Source organism: Actinia tenebrosa, unplaced genomic scaffold (assembly GCF_029948245.1).
Source record: "Actinia tenebrosa isolate PJP-AT-01 unplaced genomic scaffold, QUT_ActTen_1.0 PGA_scaffold0__85_contigs__length_37466705, whole genome shotgun sequence".
NCBI classification, from domain to species: Eukaryota; Metazoa; Cnidaria; class Anthozoa; order Actiniaria; family Actiniidae; genus Actinia; species Actinia tenebrosa.
Genome location: NW_028292569.1, coordinates 10,583,535 through 10,602,108, shown reverse-complemented (window position 1 = coordinate 10,602,108; position 18,574 = coordinate 10,583,535). Strand labels below are relative to the sequence as shown.

At 36.2% G+C, this 18,574-nt stretch overlaps 2 protein-coding genes and 1 long non-coding RNA gene across 5 annotated transcripts in view; 1 reads left to right on the top strand and 2 right to left on the bottom strand.

Annotated features, from left to right (window-relative positions):
* Positions 1 to 62: 62 nt before the first annotated feature.
* On the bottom strand, positions 63 to 8,120 carry LOC116296647 (TNF receptor-associated factor family protein DDB_G0272340-like). Of its 2 annotated transcripts, XR_016119803.1 has the most exons (7): positions 7,830 to 8,120; positions 3,728 to 3,930; positions 2,831 to 3,137; positions 2,295 to 2,508; positions 1,581 to 1,870; positions 731 to 1,411; positions 63 to 694 (listed from the first exon to the last, which is right to left on the bottom strand). XR_016119803.1 is itself a non-coding variant. In XM_089030066.1 (6 exons), the coding sequence occupies exons 1-6, from the start codon at positions 7,889 to 7,891 to the stop codon at positions 1,219 to 1,221; spliced, it is 1,269 nt and encodes a 422-aa protein (XP_088886192.1). In that variant the 5' UTR covers positions 7,892 to 8,120; the 3' UTR covers positions 63 to 1,218. The 2 variants fall into 2 exon arrangements, 1 of the variants encoding a protein (XP_088886192.1); XM_089030066.1 differs by having other exon boundaries at positions 63 to 1,411.
* On the top strand, positions 5,960 to 6,264 carry LOC148913448 (uncharacterized). Its single transcript, XR_016119804.1, has 2 exons — positions 5,960 to 6,027; positions 6,228 to 6,264. It is a non-coding gene; the product is annotated as an uncharacterized LOC148913448 (long non-coding RNA).
* A 209-nt stretch (positions 8,121 to 8,329) lies between the features above and the next one.
* LOC116289689 (TNF receptor-associated factor 4) overlaps positions 8,330 to 18,574 on the bottom strand; it is a 14,110-nt gene continuing 3,865 nt past the window's right edge. The window contains exons 2-6 of one of the 2 annotated variants that reach the window (XM_089030046.1): positions 17,925 to 18,154; positions 17,022 to 17,559; positions 11,008 to 11,242; positions 9,379 to 9,635; positions 8,330 to 9,167 (exon numbers count right to left, since the gene is read on the bottom strand). In XM_089030046.1, coding sequence (XP_088886172.1) covers positions 8,954 to 9,167; positions 9,379 to 9,635; positions 11,008 to 11,242; positions 17,022 to 17,559; positions 17,925 to 18,154 — 1,474 coding nt within the window. In that variant the 3' untranslated portion in view covers positions 8,330 to 8,953. The remainder of the gene's footprint in view (positions 9,168 to 9,378; positions 9,636 to 11,007; positions 11,243 to 17,021; positions 17,560 to 17,924; positions 18,155 to 18,574) is intronic. The other variant, XM_089030052.1, reaches the window with a different exon arrangement.

Here is an 18,574-nt window from a genome sequence, read left to right as displayed (position 1 = left end):
ACAAATCGGTTGGTGTCTATACATTCAAAGGGTTTTTAGCAATGATTAAACAAATACAAAAATATTGTTATCGTGTATTTATTCAACAAAAGCATTTCCAAAGTAATTAACTACAAATATTGCGCTCACCATCTACTTCTCAGCTTCACAACTGCTGTGAAGTCCTTTCTGAAGCTCTACATGAGAGTGAAAGCCGACAAAGCATACTACCCAGAGAAAATTAATCCAGTTCAGTCACTTAGTTTTGATCCGTGTACAATAAGAAACTTTCCATTGTTAAGTCATTGTACGATATAAATAAACTTGAACATCGTCAACAACAACAAAGATAGCCACTGTATTTTTCATTGATTTTCTTGGCATTACTGTATGATGATGATAAGTTATCATTTGAAATGTACTCCTTACGGTTGAAAATCACTGTCTCCGTAGTTTTGAACATTTTTGGTTCACTCGTAAGCTAAATTTTTGCCATTATTTTAGCCATAACAGTCTTCAGTGTAAAGCTACCATTTTCAAAACGACTGTTTTTCTGATGTTTTTGGCGCCTTTGTGCTGTTCATTCACGCAAGGAGCATGCGTAAGGAGAATTTAGGGCATGATCAACAAATAAAGTCAATATTTTGTATTCATTTCTTGTTTTGTGGACTTGACTATATTATAAAGCAATGGATCATAAGTAGCTAGACGCACGCTACTTATGATCCATTCATTTATTTTGCATAAAGACCTTGTCTTTCACTTTAAAAAAGTTAAAAAAATACTCAAAAACATCTACAAATGCCAATTTACTGACAAAGAAATTCATCATTTTGTATTTTGCATTGCTTTGGGAATCAATTGGGAATCAATTGGATTGGATTGGATGGGATGGGATGGGATGGGATGGGATGGAATTGGATGGGATTGAAATGGATTGGATTGGATTGGATTGGATTAAATTGGATTGGATTGGATTGGTTTAGATTGGATTGGATTAGAATGGATTAGATTGGGCTAAAAATTGGATGGGATTGGATCGGATTGGATTGGATTGGATTGCATCGCATTGCAGTTGATTTGATTGGATTAGAAATTTCTAACAAATTTATACTTTTAAGATGTCGTTTTTCAGTTTAGTAAAAAAAAATGATAGTAAAAATGGGTGGAATCGAAAGAAAGGGTTTTGCTTCAGTGATTTTAGATTATTTTACTGCACGTCTCTGAAGCAGTTGACCTTTAAAAGAGAATGCATGTAACAGTGAAACAACCATCTTTTACGCTGCAAAAATCTGGAGAACGTGCTTCATTTGCTTTCATCAGTTCGCTGATCACAGCAACTTCTCTGACTACGCCAGTAGATTCAAACTTTGGGTTTAATGTTACGTCATGTGTTATGGATGTTGCTTGAGACTGGCTTTTTACAGTTATTCTGTAAAAAAATATGACAATGCTTTTCAATAGTTCTATAACTCAGCCGTGTGTTTGTATATCGGCTTCGTACAGTTAAAGTAATGGGAGTTATTTTCACTCGCAACTCAGTGTTGTTTAGCTTGACCAGTAAATGTCCAGTTTAACTGAAACGCGACAATTGACTTTACCTTGCATATGCCACAGTCACTTCGTTTGTTGCTACAATAAAAGGTTTTCCAGTTCGTACAAGTATATCCTCGTCACTCAAAACAAGGCATAATGAGACATATTCTTTGGACGTTTTGTCACGGCCATTAGGGTACAACTTCAGAAACCAGCAGCTGCCACACAACCAGAAGGTTGGACTCCTCATCCAAGTGCCTTGAGTGTATTTTTTGGCTTGAGTGGGAAAGTCCAGTATTGTCCACACATAGCGACTTCTGCTTATTACTTTGATTTCAAGATCATTTATTTTTCTCTGAAGAAAACCAAAGCAAATCAAAAAGACATCGATATAATGAATCCTAGCTTAAACAATCTCTTATTTGATCTAAGACTAGATAAGTCAGAGCACGGCTAACTCAGAGATTTGAATTTTGGTATATTTAAGTCAGAGCACGGTTAGCGCACACTTCAGTTTGAGCCGCGAAACAAGCTCTAGGTTGATCTACGTCAGGGCACGGCTAACACACAGATAGAATCCTGAAAGAACCTCTTGGCTCAGATTTAGCGTATTAATCAAATAAGCTTTGGAAAGGTAGGAAAACCAGAGAACCCGGAGACAAAATTTTCGAATAAAGCAAGAAATTAATGGATGAATAGGGCCGGAGTTGATAGATGTGGCATGATGGCCGCATTGTTGGATGACCTTAACAAACGATTCCATTTACTCTACTTTATACCTTCGTTTTCTTTAGCTCATTATTTAGAACTTGGTTTACTATAGTGAGCAATGAACATTGTTTGGCCAGTAACATCATGTGTTGTGCCATGTTGTCTTGTACGTGTTTATCGACATGTTGTCGTTGAACTTGGACTGAACATCCCTGATCCTTGAATGGACAATGGATGGCTGTTCTTTTGCAGTTGTTTGCTAGATGTATTTTAGATTTGCTCCTAAATATTAAGAAATATTAACGCAAAACAACAAAAACAAGCACTTTGTTAGCCCTGAATGACTCGAAAAGAGAATTTATTGCTGGATGGACTTGAAAATTTTTTACCGTTTATAGTAGAGGGGGTGGGTGGATCGGAGGGGTTACGGAAGATCAAGTTAGAGATCAGTATTAAAGGGAGGATTACTCAGTAGCAACCACTAATAATGAATAATGGGGTATCATAAAATCGTATAGTTATTCTTGGGGGGATTAACGATTAGTTGATCTCTATGATGCTAAATCATCTATCCCTCTTCCCCCCTAGGCGATGATGTGCTTACCTCTTAATCTTTACAGTCATTCCTTGTGGGTCAGTACATTCGTTAGGGCAAAGAATCAGTGTTTCTGGACAATCGTCCTCTTTGTGTTTCTCGACTTGGTGTAGAACCATACCAAGTTGACATTCCTCGCATAAAACGTTTTTAAACCGGCACACTTTCTCATGGTTAGCCAATTCTCTTCTCTGCAGCATGGAGTTGCAGTTCACATTAGGACACTGTACTTGTTGGAAAGGACAAGTTTCTCTGTGTTTGGCGAGTGAATGTAGTTTCCCAATCCATTCACAAGTTTGTTGAACATCTTTTTCACCTAATGCGATAGTTGGAAGGCAAATGCAGATTTAAAGGAAGCTAAAGCAACTATCAGTTTGGTGATACTTTTCTAAAGATATATGTTTTATACTCTACCCAATGCTTTTGTGCATGTGGAGGTAATAGAAAGTCTTATTAGAACTTCGTTTACGGCAAAGTTAATACAAGGGAATGATTCTTCTATGTTCATGGCAAACGTGAAACGCCAGTTGACCAGTGAAAAATACTTTAAAGCTAGTGATATACAGAAAAAACTATGAAATGTAACGTGACCACCATTTGCCGTTTGCGGGATGAAAAATACGCCAAACCAAAAAACTCTATTCATTTTCTCCTACATCGCCCTCCCGTCCCCAATTCCACATATTCCTATATCCACCCTTGATCAACGACAAATTAAGATTCCTTTTATACTCTTCAATCCTTTAGAAATAGTCTTGCAAAAATGGTTTCAGCATTGAAAAAAAACAATAACAGATGCATATAACCGTGCATGCCGAAGGACATCGCTTGCTCGAAGCCCTGCTGTATGACAATCACAAATGGAGCCTCATTATTAACACTAACCTAAATTTGTTCCAGCCTCACCTTTTGATTCGTGTGGTCTTTGACAAAATACATCTAGTTTCTCCAGGATACCACAGAGGACAAAATTACGTGAAAAGGTCTGATTATCTATCATTCTACCATCCACTGGACATTTTTTGTTCTCCTTCAACCTCTGGTCAATACATTCTTTGCAGAATGAGTGCCCGTCTTTGCATATCACGGGATCCTCGAATACAGTTTTGCTAGAAATGAATAGAGGTTATAACACTTCTAGTTGTGTATTAGAGCAGGATAATTTTACGAGTATTGTAGGACGCGAAAAAACTGAAAATGAGTGCCTGAAAAGCAATCGTTTTCTATTGTAAACAAACAAATTTAAACATCACGAGCTCAAACCACTTACATGAGCCGCAGAGAGGAAAAGGAGAAAATCCATCGCGCTGACATCAAGAAAAAAAACAACGTTCAGGACCTGTTCACAGATCGAGTTTTATCGCTCTGTAATTATGTGCATTCGAAAAATGGTCGTAATACACGCGAAATTGAGTGTGTCGTATAATAATTACTACTGTAATGTTTTCGGCACTCGTTAAAAGGTTAAGCCCCTGTTAAAATATTTTGATGGGAACTGGGTTTTAGTGATGTGATTTAGATGTGGTCATATTAGATCCGCGCCAGCATATTTACATCCCCCGGCGGAGAAAGGGTACTACTACATATGTAAAGGTGGGGGAAATGGTCAGAAATTAAAAACAAAATGACCTCTAAAAGATACCCGTTAGTCGTGTCCAGCAGGGCCTGGCAACCAATGATTTGTAGCTTTAAAATGCAGATTAATTCAGATTATGAACCGAGAATAATTATCGATCCCGTGCGCTGAATTACAATTGTCATTCTGCCTACCATATAATTTCAGGTATCCTATTTCTTATTCATCGCCAACTATTCCGGCCATGCGCCGCTCGCCAAGTCAGCGGATATCATGTATAAAATAAAAACCACAGGAAGCCCAAGCTCTCTCAGGCCCAGACTTAGAGATACAAAACAAAACCTTTTGAGACGGTATTCCTGTGCTTTAATAGGTATCCTATTACAAACGATGGCAAACGAGAGCTGAGGATTCAAGCTTTATTTTGGTACCAAACATGCCGTATTTTGCGAATAATTTTCAAGGTTTTTGCTTCACAAAGTGCCTATTCTTGAAGAAGGATCTCACAAATATTCGTCTCAAATCGGAGCTTTTTGAAAGTAAAAAACGAAAAGTATAAATTCGTTCAATTGACCACAGATTCGACATCAGTAATTTAGAATGTGTGTATTTTAAGGATCGACCCCGGCAAATGAGGTAACTAGTTCTGATTTTGAGAAATCCTGGTTATAATATTTGACCTTTTGTGTTTTTCTTGCAATTTAACAAAGCACTTATGGCAAGGAAGTCTGTTAAAATCTAACTATCGAGACGAAAAGATTTTTCCAAACAAATTAAAGTATGTTTGGTAAAAAATAAATGCTTTAATGTTATATATTGTTCTTCTACCCCGGCAAGTGGAAAACTGTTTACACAGAAATTTATAAATCGAAAACTATCTTGACTCTCTATACATTTCTTTGTAAAATCTGACTTAACTCGCTTAACACTTTCAAGCGACACCACTGCATTTGTACGCGGGCGCATGACCGGAATAGTTGGCGATGACCTGAGAAACACCCTTAAGATACCGGCTCCATTCTGGTGGTCCTTAAAGGTGGTCTAAGATATTTACCAGCCACAGTTACTATATGAAAAAGATCAAAACATCTAAGAGGTTTCTCTTATTTTAAGCTCATCATACATAAAGACAATTTGTAAAATGTAAAATGGATAGTTTTCTGATATTTGTGACGACTTCATGACACCTTCGTATTTTATGACATCATATTTCATTTAAAAAAAACAACAACAACAACAAAAAAAACAACAAACAAACAAACAAACGCGAATTTGGTCGGTTTGATCATTTTGTGACCCCAAAAAAATGGCTTAATTATAGGTGAGATGAATTGAAGTTAAGTATGGGTTTTACTCTAAGCTAAGCGATTGGGAAACTGATTTGAATTCAACATTTTAAACATGTTTTGGCGGCCTGCCTTTTTCACCTTTAAAAAAAATCTTAGCTGATCTTTGTGCTAAACTGACTCTGTTAATGATTTACCAGTGATTATGCTCGTATCACATAACCGTAATCTGATAGTTTGATTTGGGTGATAAGTTGATGTAGCGTACGCCGAAGGAAAGTTAAACTAAGAAAGAAGCTCCTTAGAATATTAACTAATTTGCTATCCGGCCAAGTAGCACAGAGGTATGTAACTCATTATATTTAGTTCTCCTACAAGAAATTATCAATATTATTATTCAGCATAAACTTCCTATAGTTGGCTGAGCATTCATTTCTAAGTATCGCTAGACCACGTGTTGCATAATCATTCCCTAATCAAGCACATTTTTCTATTTGTAAGCGGTTTTAACTAATACAGATATACCTTATTGTATTTTACCCAGTCTTTACGTGATTCTAATAAATGCAGTGATTGAATGATGGAATCTCAGTAAGTGATTTGCTGTTCTAACACGGACGACCCGGGGAAACTCGAAAGATTGCCCCAGCCGTAACAGACTCAATGACGCTGTTTTATTTTATTTTTTAATTGAATGTGACGTCGTGAATTACGTAGGAGCGATGACGCCATTACACATAACAGGAAAGGATCCATTTTTTTAAAACAATCTTTATGTATGAACGTAGACAAAACCTCTCTTACAAATTTAAATCCCTTAAGTGGCATGAAGGGAAAAAAAACTCTGGAAAAAGAGATCAAAATTCATTCAGGGGAAAATGTCTTAGGAAAAATATTTAGGAATATAAAATTTATCGGGAAAAATAACTTCGGTTAGAAACTTTTGTCGAATCATGCAGGAGCGAATTATTTTATTTTAAGTGCTTGACTACCTAGGTAATACGAGGATCGTGAGTTGACAACCTTCACTTGGTATTAAAGGTATGAGGAGAGAGGAGGTGAAATTCAAATGGCCGTATTTCGCGCAAAATTGAGTAGAAAGACCTTCCCCCGACAATAAATTAAAACACAAAGAACAAGAAGGTATAATCCAAGAGTGATTAGTTATTCTTTCCTATTAATTCTCGGTTGCTAGCTACCTCGCAGCTCTTTCTGCATACTTATGTACATCACATAGCTTGGTCTACATGTCGAACAATGCAATAAGTGTCTTAGCCGGAAGTTTATCTTTAACAAAGGATTTTCCTTTTGTCGTTTGTTCCTACAACATGCCGACCGTGAAAACTGTAGTTTAATTTAGTTTTAACTGTATAATTATAGCATGATTTGATTTGATAAGGATTTCAGCTCAAGCTTAGGCCGACAGCCTTTACATACTGATTCATTTGATCTGAATAATAAATTAATCTTTCTGGTTGGTACACATTTGACTGACTAATTCCGGTAGTGCCAACATCGGCTAAATGTCTGACTTCCTAGTTTCGATATTTCATATAGGTTAAAGCGTTTTAGCTAAAACACTAAAATATAAGCGAAATATTTGAGCAAAAATGCGACCAGAATCTTTGGTTGGAGATATTAAAGTCATGACAAAATAAAAAATAATAATAATAATAATAACGGAAGACGGCTTGAACAAAGCTGCCGTTAGGCAAATAAAATTCCTTAACTTTTGAGTTTGAGCCAATATAGATCATATCAGTAAAACCTTTTGTCGAACAATAATAACGATAAATATAACAGCGTTTATTAACATATTATCGCATTATAAATAAATGAATAGAAAGTGTTTACGAATATGTACGAGTTCCTAGTATTATAATGATGAGAGGCTGATCTTAAATCCTGCAGATGCTTCGAGAAAGTGCACGATCTTTACAAATTTTCTCAAGGGCAGTTTTTAAACAGAATCCATCACGATGAATTTTTAGACTATAAACAATAAAACTTTCTTATTGCAAATCTAGAATCTTTGTTTGTTACGTTGGATTCAAGATCTAGAAAACATACAGTAAAGAAATGTCTAAATCAGCGTAGGACATTGTTATCTGCATAATGTAGATAAACTCCATGAAAGAGTACTTACCATATTGGGCAAATGAGATTTTCGTCGATATCTTTCACGAACTGTTCAACTTTGTGGCCCATTTATTAATTTTATTGAATAAATATGGCTTCTGAGACGCCTCGAAGTATTTTATATAACTGCATGGGGATAATGAATATTAGCATGCAAGTCATGCGAAACAACTAAGGTCGACTTATACGGCGTGTTTACAGTTTAAGCTTCCACGACCCACTGCTTTGAGTAACGAAGGTGGACGACGGAGACGGGGGGGATTTAGCTTTAGCCCATCTTAACCTAATTTTATGGGAATTACATTTTTATTTTGCGTAAGAATGAGAAAGAAAGTTTAACTCAAAACCGGGAGGGGAGGGGAGGCCTGCTGTAGACATTGCATCATCTGTATAACATGGAACCTATTGTGGTTTATCTAGCTGTATTGTACATTGGATGGTTAGACTACCATTGGTACTGTTACAGTAGCCTGTACAAAGAACATCATCTGTGTAACATGGAACCTATTGTGGTTTATCTAGCTGTATTGTACATTGGATGGTTAGACTACCATTGGTACTGTTACAGTAGCCTGTACAAAGAACATCATCTGTGTAACATGGAACCTATTGTGGTTTATCTAGCTGTATTGTACATTAGATGGTTAGACTACCATTGATACAGTTAAGGTAGGCTGTTGAAAGAACATCATCTGTGTAACATGGAACCTATTGTGATTTATCTGGCTGTATTGTTAATTGGATGGTTAGACTACCATTGATACTGTTACAGTAGGCTGTAGAAAGTACACCATCTGTGTAACATGGAACCTATTGTGATTTATCTAGCTGTATTGTACATTAGATGGTTAGGCTAGGATTGGTATTGTTACAGTAGGCTGTAGAAAGAACATCATCTGTGTAACATGGAACCTATTGTGGTTTATCTAGCTGTATTGTACATTGGATGGTTAGACTACCATTGGTACTGTTACAGTAGGCTGTAGAAAGAACATCATCTGTGTAACATGGAACCTATTGTGGTTTATCTATCTGTATTGTGCATTGGATGATTAGACTACCATTGACACTGTTACAGTATACTACAGAAAGTACATCCTCTGTTTAATAACATGGGACACATCGTCTTGTCTATACAAGTTGAATTGTGCATTTTACAATTAAAATCCCATCTGTACTGGTGCAGAAGTCAGTGGATAGTGCACTTGTTGCCTTCATTAACTGTGGTCGTCCTCCAGTAGTCTTTTCCTTAATAAATGTAATTTTTCCAGCCCAGGTGGCATCTTCAGTATCGGTATTGTGGCTTATCACTGACAATCTTGTAAAAAATGAATCCAAGTCAGTGCTACGAAAATAATAAGTATGGAATCATTATGGAATGGATCAATAGTAATATCAATAGGCTTAACGAGAATAAAGAAAGCCAAGTATGAATGATGTTAGTTTCATGGTAAGTAAGTGGAAGGATTTAGCCTATCGACAGCTAGTGAAATACAGCGCATATTCTTTTCATTCTTGCATAGCTTCGTTCACAAATGACCACACTGATCACTAACCTGCAGCACACAATGGTCTTGACACTAGGTATCACAGGTCCCCTTACAAAAGACATAGCTGTCGAGCCTGTCGCTTCATTAAGGCAAAGGTACAAGGACACAAAACCTTCTTCGTCTTGATCACCATTAGGGTACAGCTCTAGAAACCAGCTGTGGCCGCATAACCAGAAGTTAGGAGATCTAAAGTAGGAGCCCGAGTGTTTTCGGAATAGTGCTGGGTAGTCACGTATTGTCCACACAAAAGTGCTTAGGTCGTCCTAGGGAACACAAATAGGAATAGTTTCTTAAGTGTCTGAAAAAAGACTGATTTAAACTGACGATTTCAATAAGTATAGGTAATAGGACTACATGCTGTCCAATACAATTGGAATTAATTCGATGAAAAAAATTCCAAGGACTGACAAAATTAGAAGATGTCTATAAGACGAGTCCAATAATTTGGCAGTTAAAGGAATTTGTTGAATTCAATTATTTCCAAATCGGACAGACATGTATTCCTATTGCAGATTAATTATATCATCCCAAACTAATATACTAGACTGCTTCCATAATTCATAGTTTTCCCTCGAAAGAATGCGAATAGACACGTTCCAAATTAATCTTTAATTTGAACAGGAAAAAGAATTTGAAAATAATACAATAGTTGCTTATATGGGATTAAACAGTGATGATACAATTATCATTGTAATGTAATTTATTTTCCACAAATATAACATATCACTCAGGTGGTAATTAAGACTGAACACGTAGTGCATGTAATTAGGTTTATGCCATTTTAGTTTTGGATAATTTGTTTTAAGGTGGCTGCCTACTTTTGAACGTTCGAATTGAGCCCACGATGAGCGCGCGCTCAAAAACCGCTGAAAAATCTACAAGATTTTATTGAAGAACCATACGCGTTTTGAGCTTCAACAGGGCAAAACCCTCAAATTTTGCACGGGACTCTATATTTTTTGATAGCTCATTCGAAAAAACTCCTAAAAATGTAGGTTATATCAACATTTTAGGAAAAGCTTAAATCAGGAACACGTGAAAAAATAGATTTTTGTAGGGATTTTTGTTCGACTTTATGAGATTTTTTAAGAGCACCGAAACTACAAAATATGACAAATCAATGTATCTCTCTGTCTTTTTGTCGAAAATATCCATGTATTATTGTAGAATGATTGACTAGCCTTCATTCATGCAATCATATAGTCTGCAAATAACTATTATCTTATGAATCTTAATTTTTTTCTAATCACTTCGGGTGGCGCAATTTTTACTCCAAAAGCTCGTGCGTAGGCTTCCATTAAATGCTGATTATCTCGAAAACGAGCTCGGGACACCCTATTTTTCTTTCCAGATTTGGAATCAGCATTAAAGTTCAATTCGGAAAATCGAAGTTTTAAAAAAAGTTTAAATCAATTTCCAAAAGTAGGCAGTCACCTTAAAGAGGAAAATGGGCGCGGTATATGAAAAGAAGGGTCAACAGAGAAAACCAAAATAAAACCATTGTTTCTTTATTTATGTTGCCATTACCACTACCAAGCTTGGAATATGCCTGCTTGCTGACAGGAAAAAAAAGTCAATGTATATTTAAGTGAACGCGACCTCCTTTCTTTTTAAATATCTGTAATACTTTCTTACCAAAGCTTTCTTCAACCTTGCACTTAATTCTGCACATCTGTTTGAAAGAGCCAGATGTTTTTCAGCAAGTTTTGTGTTTTGCTTGGAAACCATAAACATATGTTTTGACACATATTCTTGTAAATGTTTCTCGAAATCTTTCCTAAATATTTCACTGTTGCATCCTTGTTCTTTGAATGGGCATTGTAGTCTTGTATTACCACATTCTCTGGCCAAGTGGTTCTTTAATTCATATCTAGGATTTGAACCATGAGGAACGTTAGACTGAACATCCCTGATCCTTGAATGGACAATGGATGGCTGTTCTTCTACAGTTGTTTGTTAGATGTATTTGAGATTTGCTCATAAACATTAAAAATAAAATAACGCAAAACAACAAAAACAAGAACTTTGTCCTCTGATTGACTCGAAGAGATAATCTATTACTGGATGGTCTTGGGACTGGTAATTTTTTATCGTCTGTTGGGGTGGGGGTCGAGGGGATTGGAGGATAGATAGATAGATAGATAGATAGATAGATAGATAGATAGATAGATAGATAGATAGATAGATAGATAGATAGATAGATAGATAGATAGATAGATAGATAGATAGATAGATAGACAGATAGATAGATAGATAGATAGATAGATAGATAGATAGATAGATAGATAGATAGATAGATAGATAGATAGATAGATAGATAGATAGATAGATAGATAGATAGATAGTTAGATTCATGGGGCCCTAATGTAACTTGACACGCTCCCTTTTGTAACATTTGATCCCTTTTGTAACTCATTGCGGTTACAAAAGGGATCGCGATCCCTAATGTAACTTCAAGAGTTCCCTAATGTAACCTGATGTTCCCCAATGTAACCTGACACGTTCCCTAATGTAACCGGAGGTTCCCTTTTGTAACTCAAGGCGTTCCCTTATGTAACTCCACATTCGCCTTCAATTTTCTGTCATTTCTTTTTATTTATTTCATATAATAAAGGTGATATGGTAAATCGAGATGCTTTTTGAAGAGTATTACCATGGCTGTTCACCTTCTGAGAAAGGTTTTTGGGGGTAAAAATCGATTATAAAAAGTGTACTAAAACCAGTTACTTCGATAGTTCCCTTATGTAACTTCATATTTGGCTTCAATTTTTTGTCATTCCTCTTTATTCTTTTTAAATAAACAGTACAATATGGTGGATCAGAATGCTTAGAGAACACCATTATCGTACTGTTTTCTTTTTAGGAAATGTTTTTCCGGGATTAAAATCGATTTGAAAAATAATATTACAACCACTCGCTGTAATAGTTGCCTAATGTAACCTTTTACTAAGTCTTGTGTTGATATGATGTTCTTTGAAACTGATAACAAATATCTTACACTAATTGCCCATGCACAGAGTTTTGACTAAAAACTACAATATTTTTTATCGAAATAAATACAGCCACAAAGTAGTTTGGTCTCTATGGTACTTCTTAACTAAGTTTTACATTACTTTAGAAGTCGTTATTAGTGCTGGTGATACCCAGTGTTCAGTTGTGTTTTGTTTGCTTGACGTTTAATGGTATTTTTACACAGTGCAATGCAACAAACGATTGAAGTAGTGCAAGTAACTTCAGCTATACTTATTATAGTTATGGCCTTTATGTTATCATCAAAATTTCAATGGCGTTTAAGTTGCTGACACACGGTGCAACATTGCACTCATCAGCAAGCAATAAATTTGAATCGGAGTTACATTGGAATAAAATAGTCATGCAACATCGCTTGTGTCAGCCTGCTATGTTAAGATATTTAGTCCGCAGTCATAAATTTAGTGCAAGCTGTTTCGCTTTAAATTTCAAAATGTTGCAGGTAATGTTGCAGACATGTTCACATGATGAAATTTGTAGAGCGCGATTCAACTTCAGATTTGTTGCATGCAACGTTGCGTGCAGCAAGTTTGTGGTAGACACACGCTACGACAGTCCTTTTCGTGCAATGTTGCATGCAATGTTTCACCGTGTGTCAGCACCATAACTGCCGTGAGTTTGTAAAGCAAGGTTATTTAGCAAAATGTGTTAAGATTCAAAACTCACGACTGTGTCAAACATCCTTCGTTTTGTTAGTCATATAAAGGCTATGAGGCTCTTACGTAAATGCGCTAATGCAATAATGAAACGATTTAAACGAATGCAATGATAAAAATAATGAACGAAGTAGTTTGAACTCTATCGTACGTCTTAACTATGTTTTACGTTACTTTAGAAGTCGTCATTAGTGCTGATGACACACAGTGTTCGATTGTTTTTTGTTTTCCCTTGAAGTTTGATGGTATTTTTACAAAGTGCAATGCAACAAACGATTGAAGTAGTGCAAGTAACTTCAGCTATACTTATTATAGTTATGGCCTTTATGTTATCATCAAGATTTCAATGGCGTTTAAGTTGCTGACACACGGTGCAACATTGCACGCAACATTGCAAGCAACAAATTTGAATCGGAGTGACATTGCAACAATATCATGCAACATCGCTTGTGTCAGCCTGCTATGCTAAGATATTTGGTCAGCAGTTATGAATTTGGTGCAAGCTGATTGGCTGGAAATTTCAAAATGTTGCAAACATGTTCACATGATGACATTTGTTGCGCACAATGTTGCAACAGCAGAGCGCGATTCAACTTCAGAATTGTTGCGTGTAATATTGCGTGCAACAACATGGGGTAGACACGCTGCATGCTGTTGCGTGCAATGTTGCACCGTGTGTCAGCATCTTGACTGCCTTGAGTTTGTAAAGTAAGGTTATTTAGTAAAATGTTTTAAAATTCAAAAATCACGACTATGTAGCTCATCCTCCGTTTTCTTTCATATAAAAGTGATGAGCCTCTTACGTAAATGCGCAAATGCACTGATGAAACGATTTAAACGAATGCAATAATAAAAATGACGAACTAATGTTATTATTAGAAGTAGCTGTACAGCTGTTACAGATTAAAGATTACAAACACATGACAGCAAAAACGTGCGAATTATGTATCTAAATGCTGACGGATAAAACAAGGGAGAAACGCCATATTCTGCAAAACAAAACACTATTTTACACTCTTACAAACTATCTAACAAGTTGGTGATGCGCATATTAGAATTCTACATCAAAAAGTCTTACAAAAAAGTCCTGTAGAAGAAGCTATAATTTCGGTGTTTTTCGCCGATGTTCCCTTTTGTAACATTTTAATGTTGGAGATTAAAAATTCAAAACAAGCAAATTAGCGAAAGCAACTCAATTGTGTATTAGGATTCACCGAATTGATTCTATTCATGGCAAGAGATTAAGTTTCGCGAACAAAATGGAACCTGGAGAAAACTTTATTCCAACTTAACCCTAACTTTCCCATTTGTAACTTGAACGGCATTTTACAGGGGTACATATAAAAAATCATAACTTCCTAGAATTATGTTATTTTATCCTCCACTTTTGGTGTAGTGTGCGGAAGAAACCTCTTATCAACTGGTATATAATCCATTCCTATCCTCAATGTTTGTAAGAAGTTATCATTATCCGCTTGGAATGGTTAGATTTGCTCAAAACAGCTACTTTTCGGTTACGCACATTTCGACAACTTTGGCCAAGAAAATCCTTCTAACTCAACATCTACTCAATATGTTTGCATGAAATTTTGAGGACATCTAGTACAGGTATCTAGAATGTATGTGCTTGAATTTAGTAGCACTACATTAAAACGGTGGAAAGATATTGCAATTTTTCATGAAGATGCACGGTTTTTGATCATTTTGAAATTTCTTCAAACCCTAGGACCTAGTGAAGTTCATACGAACTTACTTGAAATTTTCGTCCCGATTTCCTAATGAAACTTAAATACTGAGTGGATGTTTGGGGGCATCAGTAGACAGTGTTAAGCATGATCTAACCTGATTTCGTATCATATTGGGTTTTTGATCGATTAAGAAACCGCAGAATCCACGACCATGTTCCCTAATGTAACATAGCTAGGTTTGTGAAGTTCGTAAAATTTGAAAACAAAAGCAATGAAAGAGTGACTCCTAGGGAGGAGAAACAGCATCAATATCTGTCAATCCACCGTATTTGGATTGAAATAGCACGTTTTTAAGAGTACGAAAAATGCTATCTATTATTAGGTTACACTAGGGCCATCCATGAATCTAAAGATAGATAGATAGATAGATAAATAAAACTCTATTTTACCACGGTATAAACATCAGGATTTACAAAATGTTTAAAATAATCAACTAATCTACACTAAGTTTATTAAAGAAATACAGAATGTAATTAGAGAAGGTCAACACCCGTGCTGCACGATTCTGAAGCTTCTGTAGTTTATCTGAGAGAGTTTTTCCACAATTACCCCAAACAACGTTACAATAGTCGAAATGAGGCTGTACCAATGCTTTATAAATAATGTGTAATGTTGATAGTGGAACGAATGGCCTAATTTGCTTTAGGGCCCCAATACCTGAAGCAATTTTTTTGGAAAGCTTTTCAATGTGATTTTTCCAGGTAAGATTGCAGTCTATGAGTACACCAAGGGATTTCGTTGTACTCACTTGAGTAATTGGTAATTCATTTAACTCGAGAACTGGTGTAGCAGCAAGGGTGTTGAGTCTTTGCTGTGATCCAATCAACATACATTCTGTTTTAGTCTTGTTTAAAGTAAGTCTATTTTTTGAGAGCCAACAGCTGATGTTTCTCAGATCTGTATTTAGACTTGATTGAATCAATGTTGGATCACTATTAGCGTATGTCAGACTAGTGTCATCTGCATACATTCTTGGCTTAGAATTTAGAAGACAATTAGGTAGGTCATTTATGTACAACAGGAATAATAAAGGTCCCAGGATTGTTCCTTGCGGTACACCGCATTTTAGGCTACATGGTTAAGATAATGTGCCATTGACTAGACATTGTTGAGTGCGGTTGTCGATATACGATTTAAACAAATTTAAGGAAACTCCTTGAATTCCATATGCACACAACTTAGACAGAAGAATGTCATGGTCGACCGTGTCAAAAGCCTTTTTTAGATCTAGGAACACTACTGCATTTACATTACCACGATCGATGTTATATGCCCAGCTATCAGTTGCCTCTATTAATGCCGTGGCGGTAGAATGTAACGAACGAAATCCAGATTGGTGTTTGGAGATTATATGATTTTCTGATAAAAATGAGTATAACTAATCATATACTATCCTTTCAAATACCTTGACTACAGTAGAAACAACAGATATTGGGCGATAATTACCTACATCGTCTCAAAGTGGTGTTACTCTAGCGCACTTCCAGTCGTTTGGTAAAGCGCCATGCTTCAAAGAAGCGTTGAAAATCTTACAAATTGAGAGAGAAATAAGGTGGGCACACTCTCGAATGACTGTGGCAGATATCATATCCAAACCTGTTGTGTTTGACGTGTTTAATTTATTCAGGAGAGAGAATACCTTACTTTCAATAATAGGGCTAAACTGAAATTGATTTTTAGTGCCAATGAGATAGTGGAGATGACTCACACTGTTTTCACCTTCTTCATCGTTACATTGAGGATTCTCTTTAGCAAGTTTTTGTGCAATAGTTGCAAAATACTCGTTAAATGCAAAGGAAAGATCACGTCAAAGATCAGTATAAAGGAAGGATCACTCGGTAGCAACCACTAATTAATAATGGGGTATCATAACATCGTATAGTGGTCCTTGGGGGGATTAGTTAATCTCCATGATGCTAAATCATCTATCCCCCTTACCCCCTAGATAGGCGATGAATCATTACCAGTCCCTTAGATGGTGGCTTTTTTGCTGCCCAATTTTCCTCATGTTTTTTCAAGATTTTGCTGCAGTTTGCTGCTAAAAAATGGTATGGAAAATGCATAGTCGTTGTTGCCTTTTAATACAATTTTTCATACAACTAACTGTCTGCGGGTTGTGGTTAAAAAGACACAACAACAACAAAACGACAAAAAAAAAGTCCCTGGCAAAATTATCGAAAATTCAGATGCCGTTTTTGAACGTCAATGATCCTACCTTCTCAGGTTTTGGATAAAGCCCTTGGAACATGTGCAGTCGTTGGGACATGGGACCATCTCTTCAGGACAATCAAGATCTTTGTGAACCTGTAGCTCATGTCGGATCAGAATAGCCCTACATTTTTCACATTCCACCTTTTTATACTTGCATATCCTATCATGATCCTCCAGCTCTCTTCTCTGCATGGTGGTGTTGCAGTTGACATTAGGACACTGTACTTGTTGTAAGGAACAAATTTGTCTGTGTGTATTGATGTTCTTCCTCTCCAAACTGGTCCCACAACCGTTAGGACATGACAGTCTTACTTCAGGACATTCATTTCTCTTGTGATTCGGCAGGTCACGTCTGATCAGAGTCGCACCACATTGCTCATCACATTCCACTTTTTTATATCTGCATATCCAATCATGATCCTGTAGTTCTCTTCTCTGCATGGTGGTGCTGCAGTTGACATTAGGGCAATGTACTTGTTGGAAAGGACAAGTTTCTATGTGTTTTGCACGCATCCTTAACTTTCCAGTCCAATCACACTTGTCTGTCGAAATTTTAAATAATATTGAAAAAAGACAAATCATTTTTGAATCATTAGAGTACCTAATCTTTTCAATTTTTTTTATGTCAAACTTCTTGGATAAGAGTTCCTATCTTTGAAATGTATCTACACTGATTTGCGAAAAGATGAAACCATAGTAGATGGGAAGAGCGCAGGTCGCAGTGCGCATTTTATGTCGACTACTTACCAAAAATGAATAAATCAAAATATATTTATGCTATTTTACAAGCATACTTTTTGGCCTCAGCTTCTATTTCTGCACGCAACTTGTAATACGTTACCGGAAAAAATGTCAAGTGATCCGAAATGGGAAGTTATTAGACCCCAATACCAATACGATTACAGACCTGTGCTCTTGGAAGGTGTTTGTTTATCGTCATCATCGTGGCGTTCCTGACAGTAAACTTCCAGATTTTTTATGATTCCAAGGATGACAACATTTGATGCGAGGATACTATCGCTAATGACTCCTTTATCAATTGGACACACTTTGCTTTTTCCTAACCATCTAATAATACACTCATTACAGAAAGTGTGCCCATTTTTACAATGCACAGGATCTCTGAATACATCACAACTATAAACAAAGAGAGTAGACATTTTCTTTTCAGTTGTAAATAATAAAAAAACTATTAAAATTCATTAATATTAAAAAAACTTTAGTTAAGATCTAGACTATGGAGCAAATATTTACATGCGCATTCAAACGATTTAAAATAACATAAATTTAGGCACTCCGTAAAAGCGGAGCTCCCATAGTGTTTTAGACACAACTAAACTAAAATTTAAACTTTATGGAACTATTTTTATTATTCAAGATTAAGATAATGTCCGTCTCCCATCTCGCTCTCCGTCCCCCCCCCCCCCCCCCCTCCCTCCGTAATGAAGACCAGTAAAACAAATTAATCAAAATGCACTGCATTCTTTTCTTCGCAATTCTTTGTTTTCCACCTTACTACTCTTTCACTTTAGAAATTCTGACAAGTACATTTTTGGA